This window comes from Lissotriton vulgaris, chromosome 1_1 (genome assembly GCF_964263255.1).
Source record: "Lissotriton vulgaris chromosome 1_1, aLisVul1.2, whole genome shotgun sequence".
Classification (NCBI taxonomy): domain Eukaryota; kingdom Metazoa; phylum Chordata; class Amphibia; order Caudata; family Salamandridae; genus Lissotriton; species Lissotriton vulgaris.
The window spans coordinates 1,609,240,112-1,609,254,377 of NC_141685.1; the positions used below are offsets into that span (position 1 = coordinate 1,609,240,112).

The 14,266-nt window shown below is 44.0% G+C and overlaps 1 protein-coding gene across 1 annotated transcript in view; it reads left to right on the forward strand.

The window, feature by feature from the left end:
- The first annotated feature begins 6,541 nt into the window (after positions 1–6,541).
- Positions 6,542–14,266, forward strand: part of LOC147750880 (extracellular calcium-sensing receptor-like) — a 198,982-nt gene continuing 191,257 nt past the window's right edge. The window contains exons 1-2 of the mRNA XM_086931626.1: positions 6,542–6,870; positions 8,556–8,847. Of these exons, the coding sequence (XP_086787752.1) occupies positions 6,542–6,870; positions 8,556–8,847 (621 nt within the window). The remainder of the gene's footprint in view (positions 6,871–8,555; positions 8,848–14,266) is intronic.

Consider the following 14,266-nt stretch of genomic DNA (forward strand, 5'->3'; position numbering starts at 1 on the left):
CACCCGTTGTCTGCTATCTCTTTACTCCCGCCCGCCCGCTGTCCCATCTCTATACTCCCGCCCGCAGACCCCTTGTTATTATTTGCAGTCTTATGTAGCGCAGACTTGGCCCAATGGCGTTAGAGCAAGACATGTTATCAAACTTCTCTGTATAACACACGCATCACATTTGCAATCTTCTATAGCGCAGACTTGACCCAATGGCGTTAGAGCGCTTTGCAAAAGAGCAAGACGTGTTCTCACACACACATTTATCTCTTTTGCCCTCCCCCCTAAAAAACACTTGCACACACCAAAATAGTACAGGCAGGTAGGTTCCTGTCAGCACAAGACCCGTACCGGAAATGAAGTAATTAGAAAACGGTCACAATAAAACCACCATAAAACTTTGGAGAAGAATCGGTCAGTTCAGGTCAACCAAGGCGTTGCATCGACCCCCGATTTAATTGGTTAATCCGCCGGGATCACCGGGTGTCTGCACCGGACTCCTGCTCAATGTTGGCCTCAATGGCTCCGTTTTCAGACAGTCAGCCCCAGGCCAACTCTTTCACACCCTCGGCCTGGAGGCGCGCATATTTATAGGTAATACATCATGTATTCTGATAGGTGTGTTCTTTTTAAGTATACCTTCAAGACATTTGTGTTGGTTAAACTTAACCGCGCTGTCAGTCCTGTGTCCTTGCATTCTGTGCCAACGACCCCATTATCCAGTCGATGTAGTGCCATTTTGTAAATATCCTCTGAATTTTTTTTGTTTTATTACGTACCATGTTCCTTTTCACTTTGCAAAATGGCGTTTTAGTGGCTTTAAAGATTCTCTTTGGGGGTGTATTAAAAGTAGACAGGTTTCAAATATATTATTTTACTCTCTATACAGAGGATTTCTCAAATAAACAGAATTGTCATGAAAGTTGTATGCTTTGTTATCCAAATCGGGAGTCTCCATTGACTTCCTTGTTGAGGATCAAAGGCGAGTGGAACTGCAACTGGCAGTGAGTTTACACATCCGACTGCGCAGCGGACGCATTAGTCTGCTGAGCTGACATACAGAGATTTGATATAGGCGGCTGGATCAGCAGGGATAATCACACTGCAAACCTTCACAGTCGTAGCTTTGGTTGCGCACAAGCAGTTAAAACCTCTTTCGCCGCTAGGTAGCTGCAGGCGTTTACGAGTTCAGTGACAGTCACGTTTGAAACATGATATTTTTTCCTGGATGAAGTATCTGTCCATTCAAAGTTTTTAAAAAAACGCATCTTCTCAAAACCGATGATTTAGCCGCCCATTCACGCATGTCATTTTGGACTTAACTCGCGGTGGAGAACATTTGCAACTGTTTGGGTCCGTTATTTGCTGTACCAACAATAGGAGAACACTTTGTGAGTGGGCGGGGGGTGCATTCCCCTCTCTAACTCGCTACTGGTCGTGATAGGTTCTAATTGTTGCCAAAACCTAAAGCAGTTGTGTTATGCAGACAGGTAATGCCTCATGAATCAGTGCTTAGTTTAAAAGTATAACCACTTAGGGGCAGATTTATGTTAACTGGCGCATCCCCAGGGATGCGTCAGTTAATGTGCGCCACAGTGCGCCACAGCTCCGCCACCCATGGTGCGCCGCATTTACAATGCGGCGCGCCATGGTGCAAAAACGGCACAGATGCGTGATGCATCTGTGCCAGAAAGGTGGCGCATTGCTGGAGTTGCGTCGCAAGCGCGACGCAGCTCCAGCAAGGCTCGGGGGTGCCCCATCTTCACAATTCTGCGTCAAGACCTACGCCTGCTTCAAGCAGGCGCAGGGTTTTGACGCAGCATTGGCCTGAAAGTGACTGAGTGAAATCTCATAGATTTCACTCAGCCACTTTCAGGAGGCGTTCCTGCGCAGGAACGGCCCCCCCTGCGCAGGAACGCCTCCTTATGGCGCAGGGCTTTACAACGTGGCGCATCTCCTAGATGCGTCACATTGTAAATAGGGCACATTGTTTGCGCCGCCGTTGCGTCAAATAAAGTGACACAATTATGGCGCAAAGAGGCGCAAGGGTATCATAAATCTGCCCCCAATTGTGGTTAGACTTTTAAACTAGGAAGCATCAGAGCATCTTTATAATAACATACCCAGAGAAGGTCCTGTGATCTTCCATGACATAGATTGGACTATTTCTTCAATAGCACGAGAAACCAGTTTAATAGGTATTTATTGATTTTAGATTAATATTCATTTATTGGTTTAATGGTTATTCAGGTCAAGTGCCGGCTGGGAGAACCTGGAGAACTAATGCAAATTGGCCTCGAGGTACTCCAGACAGGGAAAAGATGACTTTTTATAAGTTTGCTTTCCTTAATATTTATTACTTCAGCAGTAAATTGGATATTTATTAATCATAAAACTAATTTTATTTAATTATTCCTCTAGCTGGTCCCATGCCTGAGATACTGTATTAGTATATTAGTCTGTATACTGATTTTCTACATAGAACTGCAACGCCTGCCACAATGAAAATAGATGTTTTGGCAATGTTACGTAGGGGAATGGTAACATTAATTTTCGACATGCGCCACTTTTAAATACTATACACCCTACTTTATGAGATACAGGGAATACATAGGGGTTACTCTTATTTAAAAGAGAGGTTTTCACCTGTCAAAAAGGGTTATTTTAACCGGTTGCACTGCAGGTTTTACACTGCAATAGTCAGTCTACAATGGTAGGTCAGAAGCCATGTTTCCAACACTAGTGGTTGACACAATACGTGCAGCCATCCACATTTAACTTTTCATGCCATAGTTGTATGTCTGCACCATAAATTATGGCCATACTGAAATATTATATATACCATTCAGGGATTAGCCATTTTCTCCATATTTTATCAGTCATAGCCCTTACACTGGCCAGTGGACACTCGTGCTCCAGTGTGCTGAATATAAAAACCATCCATAAATAGGATCCACCAGAATACACAAAATTGAGGATAACCATGCAGAAAACGTGGATTTCCTACAATGAGGTATCATGCCTGCCATCTTGATCTCATCTCACAGATGTTTCATGTGTAGTTTCAGTGATAGGTATGTATACGTAAGACCCTCATGTGCAGCCATAAATAAGTGATTCATAGCTTTTTGGTTCAGTAAACCAGTTTACCACAATCATGAAACAGAAGATTACATATGCCATTAAACTCCTGATCATTTACATATAATTTAATGATAATTTCCCAAAACAATATTTTTTATAATTAATTAATTGAAGATAGAGAATTGCTAGGACTGCTGCTGACAGAACATCAGGAAGTTGAAGATCACCAGTTCCTCAGGGTTGCACTCTCAGTGCTGCAATGTTTTATAAAACACAAGCTGCATTTATGAAGGAGTGATCATGATTAAAATGCTGAAGTTGGATGGTATTCCTTTTCTAAAGTAACCAATGCGTATCACATCTTATCCTTAGATTTTGATGTGCCCCGAGAAATGACAACCACCAGTGACGTTGCAGCGGGTTTGCAGGTGGTCCTGGTTGGGATGATGGTTGTCCTGGCAGTGCTGTTTCCATGGGATGGCTCTGCTAGAAAGGGATGCAGACTCCCCAGCCTCGAACTCCAGGCATACTCTAATGAAGGGAACATCATCTTTGGTGGATTGGCTCCTGTACATATGACAACCCTCACAGCACCTTTTAATTTTACAGCACCTCCCACACTAAGGAATTGCAACAAGTGAGTGCTGTTATAGATTGTTCTATGTCATAATGAATGATAATAACTAATCATTTGTGCATAGAAAAGCAGATGTTTCTGGTTTCAACTGTCGGTAACTTCAAGGACAGGGATTATCGGGCCATTTTCTGAGCCACTTGTAAAGGAAGCCTGAGACCATAAAGTTGGGCAGACATCACACAGTGTGGTCCTTCTTGCAAAGGGGAATCCTTTAAGACCCTGTGGTGCTTTAGCTGATATGATATGACCCATTCATCCCTTCACTTGCCCTCTCCCTGAACTGCCAACCTATCTATGTTATCTGTCTCGGTATTCCACTGCCAATGTTCTTATTCATCTACTCCCATCTCAGGTATTATTAACTCATCCACTCACTCACACATTCACTCACTCAGTCAGCCACTCATGCACTCACTCTCTCACACCACATTTCTGTCCCTGTGAGGACATATTTTAGGTGAGTTCTATTACATCTGCTGCTACCTGCGACTTGGGTTCTCAGGGAAATTTCTTATGTTGACAACACCCAAATACTCTCATCCTTTTAAGAGAAAGGCACATTGATCCTTAATTCTTTCAATGCAGGCCTAAAGTCTGTTAGTGATTAAATGAACAAAGATTTCCTAAAGCTTAACTTTGATAAAACTGAGGTCGTTTCTAGCAGCTATCCAGACACGAGCAATTGGTAGCCTTCAGAACCGGGAACTCCCCTTTCCCCGGCACTAACTGCTAGGAATCGAGGAGTCATTTTTGACGCAGACCTTTCCTTTGCTTTCCAAGTAAAAAAAAGTCTTATCCAGCTGCTTCGCCACCCTTAAATCTTTAATAAGAATGATTCACCTTGTCTTGAAGCACACTCAAAACGCCATTGTTCACACCTTAGTGACATCTAAATTAGACTATAACAATAGGCAGGTTTGCCTGCTTACTTGGTGCATTGCCGTACAAAATGTGCCAGTCAGATTGAGTTTGAAAAGTTATGTCTCTCAATTTAGAGACCCCCATCTCCTACACCTTCGCTGGTTTAGTCCAATTTAAGGCGCTCAGCTTAGCCTTTAAAGCTCCTACAGATTAGAGGACCTTCGTATTTAAAAAAAGAATAATAGCCTACTCCCAATCTAGTTCCCTGAGATGCAGCAGCCAGAGGCGAATTTAAATTCCTCAGGTGCGCAAAGCAAAAAGGGAAAGTAGATCATTTGCCTTCCTTACTACTGGTCTCTGGAATGCCCTCCCTACCAGTCTTAGGCTCTGCAATCTAACTCTGTTGGCATTTGACCTAGGCCACTAGCGCCTGGATGCCTCTCCGGGGGCAGCTGTGGACTGCACTTTAGAAATTGTTCTTGTATTGTATTGTTTTGTATTCTGCATCAGTGAAGCAAGGAGCCAGTCAGAGCCTTCCTCTCCCAAATCACTCTGTCTTTGACTTGGCCAAATGTGTTTTTACTATATTAACAGTGAGTCCTGTCCTGTTCTTGGCACATAGATTATCAATACTGATAAATAGGCAGGAAGGCCCTCATTTTTAGTCACGCATATTAGAATTATCTCATAGATTTCTGTTTGTCCTGATTCCAAGTTGGTTGGTATTTCTACATCCCCAAAAATAATTTCTGGGACAACCAGACCCAATTTACTATATGGTTATTTCGCACTGTAAACCACATGAGACTTTGGCTTCAGTAGCAGCTAATTCACATGCTTCAGGTTTTTTTTTCTGACAGGGAAACATACAATTATCTTTCCACTACCTGCCTTCCATCCCACCCAGTGATCTCCACATACATTTGTCTTCTGCTCAGAGCAGTGGTAAATGTATGCCTTAAACACAATGGAATTGGAGATTCCATGTTGTTTTACAACCGGAAGAATAGGTCCCTCATGGTCATTCCCCCTTACTTAGGATTCAACTTGTAATGTGATTGTACTGTGGTATATTTTTCTCAAAGTAATGGTAAAATCACATACACTTGTACCATGCACCCAGTACTGTGCACTTTGGAATGCGAGGCTATGAGTCCAATCACATTCCTTACTCTCCTGGCTGGGGTGAAGGTAATTTTTTCTCCAATATACTTTAGGATTTTAGCCACAACCTTCTCGCTGCTTCTTCTCCTGCACTGGATATAACTGCACTCCTTTCTCCTTGCCTGGGTCAGGCTTTGCTTCTTTTGCATTAGACGGTGAGGTCCCAAACATAGTTGCTACATCTCTGGCTTGGACTTTTACTCTTCTATTGAACTGTGTGCACTGTTTTGTGACCAGATTGTTTTCCCACAGACATACTTACATTCAGACACACACTTGTATTTATACACACTCATGCTCTGCATATGAACATTGCTTTTGATAAGTGTTACTTGAAAAGCATATTCAATTGGAATCCGTGCCTTTCCTCACTAAGTTATTGTAATCTCAAACGTTACAACATCATATTCTTAGTAATACATCAAACACAAAGAGGCTTTGGTTCAGCCTCCTTCAAACATTGCTGTGTTGGAGTATTTTTCACACATTATTTCAGCCCACAGAACAACATGCATACAGAGGGAGACTGGGTCACCAATCTTCAACCAATGGCTGAAGGCAATGTAATGAAGATGTCAATGTCATCACCATTAACTCAACTATTATTACCACTATTATTACTGCCACCATTTTCATTGCCCTCTCCATCTTTTACTCCAACTTTGTCACCACCATTCCTACTACATTCCACCATTATTGGTACTACTACAATTACCAGACCGATTACACCATCCCCACCACTATCATTATCACCACTAGGACCAGCTTTACCACATCACCACCCACATAACCCCCACCACCCTTACCATGGTTATCACCATCACTATTGCCATTAAGACCATCATTAGCAAATCCACCATCATTAACAACACCATCACCACCTCCATAATTAACAGCACCATTACCAGTATCGTAATTGACCCCATCACCATTACCACAGTTAACACTGTCACTATCATGACCATTACCATCATTATTACTACTACCATCCTGATCACTACCAAATTTAACACAAGAATTACCACAGCCATTACCACTGCCATCTCCAAGATTAACATTATTACCACCACCAGTTCCATTGCTACCATAACCACAATTATCACCACCACCATTACCATCACATCACCATTATCACTGCAACCACCACCACTGACACTACCATCATTACTACCACCACCATTCTACCAATCCTATTTCAACCATTACCATCACTATCACCCTTACCACTATTATCACCACCATCACCACCATTTCCACCACCTCTATTGCCACCTCCTTTACCATTACAACCATTATCGCCACCCCTTTATCATCATCACTACAAGTACCATTATGTGCTAACATATGGAAACATGCTTGGTGGTGATCTCTGTGCTGTAAAGGGAGGCACTGCCACTGTGGATAACTTTCATACACTGAAGGTTTGCTGAGAAGGCACCATGCTTAAAGCACACACACAGCTAACTTTTCATTTAGAGAAACTGCAAATTGGAGCCAGTCAACAGTTTCCTTGCCTGTGAAAACTGAGGGGCATATTAGCAAGGGCAATATCGCCGCTATAGCGGGACTTTTTCCTGCTAAAGTGCGATATTTTTATCGCCCTATCAGCAAGCTGTCGCTAACAGCAGTTAGCGACAGCCTTTAGGCGATAGCGACCGGTTTGGGGCCAGCTTTGCATGCCAGCGATATTTATCGCTAATGACATGCAAAGTGGGCGTACCCAATCTGTTAGCGAGTGAAAGCAGTCGCTAACACAGCTATCGCCTATTAGCAATACCCGCAACACGATAATTAAAGTGCGCTAACCGCGATTAGCGCCAGGATTTTACACCTGGTAAAAACCTGACTTAGCCATATTAGTCAATGGGAGGTGGATTCTAAGGCTAAGTCCCCATCTGCCTATTAGCGAGATTTTCCTTAGCGATAGGATTTTTAGCACTGGAAATCTCACGTTAAATATGGGGTTCCCCGCTATCACTGGATTTTATATCGCATTGGTGATAAACGTTGGTAAGACTGCGTTATCTCCGCGATAAAATCCAGTGATAGGAGGCGATAAAAAAGTTCACGCTAAGTGAGGTTTGCAATAATTATCTCAAGTTGTTGCTAATAGGCCCCTGAATGAACGGACTTCAAGCCCCCAGTAAAGCAGGTTAAGAGCCTATATGAATTAGCAGTGTTATGACAGACAGCCCACTGGTCAGGGACTTCTTTAGGCAGAGCTAGCGCAGGCTCTGTCAATGGTGACCCAGCAGTTCCTCGACTCTAAATTGAGGAGGAGAACCATAGTTTTAGTTTAGTGGGAGGGCAGCTGTTCTTATTACTCCAGTATACCCTACATGAGATGCTAGATCGAGTGGGATGGATCCAGTGTACGTTTGAAATGTACAATTGTTTTTCTTTCGTTGCATCCAAGCACTCCATTGTAACAACATTATACAATTGTCAATAACTTTGACGGTGAGAGAGAAATAATCCTGTAGATGAATTCAACGTACACTCCGTGTATATCTAAAATAATTGGTAACAATAGGCTTGTAGACATCTGGGCTGACAAGCCTGACCTGAAAAGGCCAAACCCATTGACTTTGCCCATGCTTGAATAAAAGTCTTAAAGGGGCTGCTGAAAATGCATTTCTCCAAGTGGAATTTTTTTTGATGTTTATAAAACAGTGTTCACCAATGCAGATAAAAGCATCTTGCAGTACATTCAAATTTTTTTTCATATTAACACTTTAACTTGAAATCAAGTACCACCATGCATAGTGAAAATATAGAATTAGGTATATGAATCCTAACAATAGTTGCTCTTTACTTGCAGATTATATGCAGAGATGTACCAGTGTGTGCTTGCCATGGCATTTGCAACTGAAGAAATCAACAGAAACTCTGAGATCTTGCCCAACCTTACCCTGGGCTTCCTCATTCTGGACTCCTGCTACACAGAGTCTGGTGCACTTCAGGGAACCTTGTGGCTTCTGTCAGGCCAGAAAAACACACTCCCCAACTTTAGATGCCAGCAAACCCACAAGATGATGGCTATCATTGGAGACGTGTTCTCTCCAGCATCTGTAGAAATGGCTCGAATTTTAGGGCGTCTTAACATACCACAGGTAAATGAGAAGATGGTCTTGAGAAAACATTCTAGTTGATATATTTGCTTTTCAAGCAAGCGGAGTCCGGATTTTAAGTTTTAGTCTGTGAGTAAGTTAGTTGTTGCTAACGTTTTGTAACCCGCTTTGGTTGTCACTTTGATGCCTAGAGACGTAGAAATTAGTGAACTGAGGGGCGGATTTTTTAAAAGTCGAGTAGAATTTGCACTGCGCCAGAAAACCTTAGCGCCCTGCATCATATTTACAACGCGAGGCACCGCGAACTAGCGCATGCGCAAAAATAGTTATGCGTCGCAGCGCAAAAAGCATGTGCGTCATGCACGTCCTTAAAATAAAATTGTAAACGTCGCAAAAGGATGTTACGTATTTAGGTGGAAGTCCAAAGTCAAGAAATGGCAGAGTACATTGACCCACAACCCAGTCCTGTAATGCAGCAGTCGGAAGAGGATCCAGCTACCAGTATCTCCATGTGGACTCTGAGCTGGTCAGTGACTCTCCGATAGCAGGACCACGACCAGACCAGACCAAAGTAGCAGCACAGCAGAGCTGTTGAGCCAAGCCCAATTGAGCTGCGCAGCCGCAGGTGAGCCGGTGCTGGTGAACACGCCGCATGCCGCTCACCACCTTCATGCCGCCCGCCAGCTGAAGGCTCGCGGCTGACACGGTTCCACTGTGGACTCGGGGGACGCAGGACATTTGGTCTCAGGGTGCAGCATGCTTTTGGTCCAAGGACTGGAAGCACCGGACCAGCCGGTCCAGCTGGGAGCAGCCAGGGAGCAGCCGGGAGCAGCAGAGGCAAGGGCAGAGGTGAGAGACGGAGACGGAGAAGGAGCAAGTCAGGAGCCGTGGGAGCCGGGAGGCTGTCGGCGGCTGGCTTTCATCGCATTGTGCGGCTTCTCCTTTAAGCCTGGGTTCTTCCCTCTACCTTCTGATGTTCTTTTCACTTCATTCCCCATTCCTCACTCAACACCCCGAAGTCCTGGAGGCGGTGTTGTGCTGAGTAGATGCGGGTGTCGGCTTCATGTGCCTAGTGTGCCCCGTGTGATCTTGGCTGCTCGAGCATCAGCATTGGGGGGAATTGCGCTTCACCTCCACTTCCCTTTAGGGTATACAGCCCTGGTCTATTCAGCCCTCAACCTCAGTCCTCAGCCTCCATTCCACCTAACCGCTTTTCTCAGCCATTGAACTGTCGTAGAACTGCCTCGTAGTGAGACACCGGCTCCGGAAGGTAGTGCTCGAGGTGGTTGAGAGGCGGAGGAGGGTCCAGTGGGGGCCTGGGGTTGGGCTTAGGTAAAGCTCAGGAAAAGGCCTAAAACCAGGTGCGAACAAACACCATCAAATTGATCCTAAGGGGCCGCCCTTTATCAAGCAAACCTTCTGCTTTTACCCTCAATCATAAAACCCATTACCTTACAGGACCACAGGCACAAAAGGCACAAAAAGCCCTGAGAAGATGAGATCAGGCAGGAAGAGATGCTCTGTCACAACTATAATTAACGAAAGACAAAAAAAGAGCAAAAGGCTAACTGATATAGTCAGCAATAAGAGTCCAATGACGGAAGAAAACCCATCTCTGTATCTGGTTGATGTTGAAGGGCTGGAGCAGAGCACCAAAACTAAAACAGCCAGTCATCAACCGAAAATATACACAAAATTTGCTTTCTTAAGGGATACGGGGTCAGTTCTCTGCACAAAAAATGAGAGCCTCAACGATCTCCCATCCCCTCTGTGCCCAGTAAAAACAGACCTTCAAGCACTTGATGTAGACAAGACGGCTCTAAATAGTGGAGGCAGAGAAGCAAAAAATGAAAAAGAACCCAACAGAGGTCATAAGCCCAGAGCGATAAGTACCCCGCATTTAGAAGGCCAGAAAGAGAGGACGTCACTAAAAAAAATGCCTACCAAGCCTCTTCAAGCAACAGCCATGGTCACGGCATTATGGTCCTCACAGACATTAACATTAACATCAGGAGAAGGATCCGACCTCGCCAAGGACAAGTTTAATAAAGAAACACCTCTCGAACCTTTTGTCACCATTCTTTCGGGGAACCTTATCTCCATTTCTGGAAATCAAGACCTCCATCCCAACAATTACCAGAACACTGGACAATTTCCTGCAACTGCTCTCGGTACTACCTCCTTATCTATCGCGCACGAGGAGGTGTGCAAAGAAATTCCAGCTTATCCAACGGGGTCAAAATCACCAAAAAACAAATCCATCAACTCCAAAAAAGAGAATCACCCAGTTTGTGTGGAACCACATCCCCAAATGCCCACGGGTTTAATTGCCACAATTCACTCCCGCCCAGAGATGGGTCTGAAAACCCAATATCACAGGACTAGCCCTAGTAGGTTGGAGGTTGTAACGAGCACCGACAAAAGCACATTACAATGGGATAAACCAATTACTATTGACAGTCTAAACTCTGTCTTTTCTCCCACTCCTAACACGCTAGCCACTGCTTCCTCATGCAGCTCCTACTAAACAACTGGAGAAAAAGGACCGGGACCAGCAGAAGGCTTCATGGACTCAGCCGGTAACGAAGTTCATATGATACTTAGCCAAGAACAGCAGGACCTTTCCAACTCTTACCTACTTACAGATTTCTGGCAGGCAAAGTCCACTCCCAATCCGAAAACTAGCAATAATGAGCCCAATCAATTAGACTTAGACTAGAGCTGGGAAACCTTACTGGATACCATGCAGCTTTCTGTCAAATTAATGCAGTATCATTCCGACAAGATGGATATCCAACTTTCCATCCTCAATTCAGTGGCCACCCACATTTCAAACATCGACAGTAGCCTGGCAGACATGAACAACTTGATCAAAAGGGCCCAGGCAGATACATATCTGGGCCCAACTCACTGCACTTGTTTTTCCATAGTCAACAAACTTTCCACTCTCCCAGTGGTCATGGAGGACATCCTAGCAGACATCCGGAAAATAGCAAAAAACCCCAGCAAACAATCTCTGGATGCGCAAACAAACAGCCCTTCAACGGGCGAATCCTCCACCGAGAAAGATAAGGTGAACACAGGATAGGAAAAGGGTCCACCAAATAGTTTGCTAAAGGAAAAGCGGCCTGGATATCACTTAAATGACAGGCAGATAATCTCTACCAAAAAAGAAGAAGAAGATCAAAAGAGCAAGGACCCTGGAAGTCATAACAAAGAAGAGCACATTAGGGCTGCTAAGCACAGTTATGACCAACTTTTGGCGGGTCCCTCACCAACAAACCCTGAATTAGAGGATTCAGATAAATCTGAGGCTTGGGGCTACAAGGACCACAAACCCAGTGGCAAACAGGAGAAAGGGAAGAAAGAAGAAAAAGAATATAATGGAATATTTTTGCACTGGCAGCATAAAACTAGGGGCAAAATGGTTCACTATGAATGGTTCAACAAAAGCACTGCACCCAGAAGGAGTCACTGTGAGCGTCCTAAAGTCCCCAAAAGGAGAGGACTCCAAAGTAGAAAAGAAAGTGGATGAATTGGTAGTGCTACCGTTAACAGAGTCGGGAGAATCCAAACAGAATGTAAGCACCCGAGCTCCAGCACCTTCAATTGAGATTAGATCAACAGGGAACCCCTTCACCAAGAAAACAACAGGAGAAAGAAGTTCAATCCTGTCAACTATTCCACCACCAGGGGACCCTGAACTCAAACTGCTTAAAACTGCGGGCGAACCAATAGCCCCACCAAGAACAGCACAGAACGCGGACAGTAATCGTGTATGTAGAGAACCAGTATATACCAACAAGGAAAAGACAGGAGAGCCAGTCACTCAAAGGAAATTGTTTACAATGACTAGGTTAGACCAAAGAGATCTCCAACATACACATTTAAATGTGCGCACCGAAGACAAGACATCTACTCAGATAGCACCCGTAACAGCCAACCAATCACAACCCAAAAAGGAGAGGACTCCAAAGTAGAAAAGAAAGTGGATGAATTGGTAGTGCTACCGTTAACAGAGTCGGGAGAATCCAAACAGAATGTAAGCACCCGAGCTCCAGCACCTTCAATTGAGATTAGATCAACAGGGAACCCCTTCACCAAGAAAACAACAGGAGAAAGAAGTTCAATCCTGTCAACTATTCCACCACCAGGGGACCCTGAACTCAAACTGCTTAAAACTGCGGGCGAACCAATAGCCCCACCAAGAACAGCACAGAACGCGGACAGTAATCGTGTATGTAGAGAACCAGTATATACCAACAAGGAAAAGACAGGAGAGCCAGTCACTCAAAGGATATTCTTTACAATGACTAGGTTAGACCAAAGAGATCTCCAACATACACATTTAAATGTGCGCGCCGAAGACAAGACATCTACTCAGATAGCACCCGTAACAGCCAACCAATCACAACCCAAAAATAACGCAATTCTGTTCATCCCCGAATATAAGTCCAGAGGCAGAGGGGACATCCTCAACAGAGGGAACATAATACAACTGATACAAGCGATTGACAAATTGGCAAATATAAACACAACTGATCTCAAAAGAATTGCATTTAAATGTATCAAGGGTATTTCAGAAAGAGAAATAACCAAGACATTTTGGGTTTCAGAGGAAATAGCAAGGGGAATTTTAGCAGAGGAAACACAACTATAACTATGGGGGATAAAAATACAACTTGAACAAAAGCCCAGCTACCCGCAACCATTAATTATAAGTAAAAGAGAGCAATGGAACCTAGCTCCTCCTTTGATGGGCTCACAACAGCAATCTGTGCTGAAATTTGCCCGCAGTATGGACGCTCGACCAGCTGAAAGGAAGGAACAACAGCAAAACTTGAGTTTGAAGATTGGTCATGGCTAGCTAAGACCATAAATCGACAAGTCAAGAGCACTTGACTTAGGCCAAACGATTCACTGCCAGGGGACACCAACCTACGAATTTGCTCTTGGAACATAAATGGTCTAGGCAACAAAACAATGGACAAAGAGCTTTGGAGTACCTTCAAGCCTTTGACCTCATTCTACTCCAAGAGACGTGGTTAGAAGAACCCATTCACTTACTTTTAAACCTCATCATAGTCCCGCAGTGAGATGTTCCAAATTTGGTCATCTAAAGGGGAGGTTTAACAATTTACTCTTCAATAAAGTCCATAACATAGACTAAGTACATAGACACCTTCACATCCCCAACTAACGCAATTAAAGCTCTTAAAGTGGACATAAGGGATGGAAACATTAATCAACAACTATTACTCTTAAACATCTACATACACCCCAGTCACAAAATTAAAGGAGCAAAAATGGTAGGGACAGAATTAACCAGAATAATGATAGAAGAATCCACGACAAATCTATTAACATCAGGGGACTTTAATATGCACCTGATGGCAACTGAACATGCAGCCCAGAGACCCAGTAGGGCAACAATACCCACTGCCACCACCCCCAGGACACC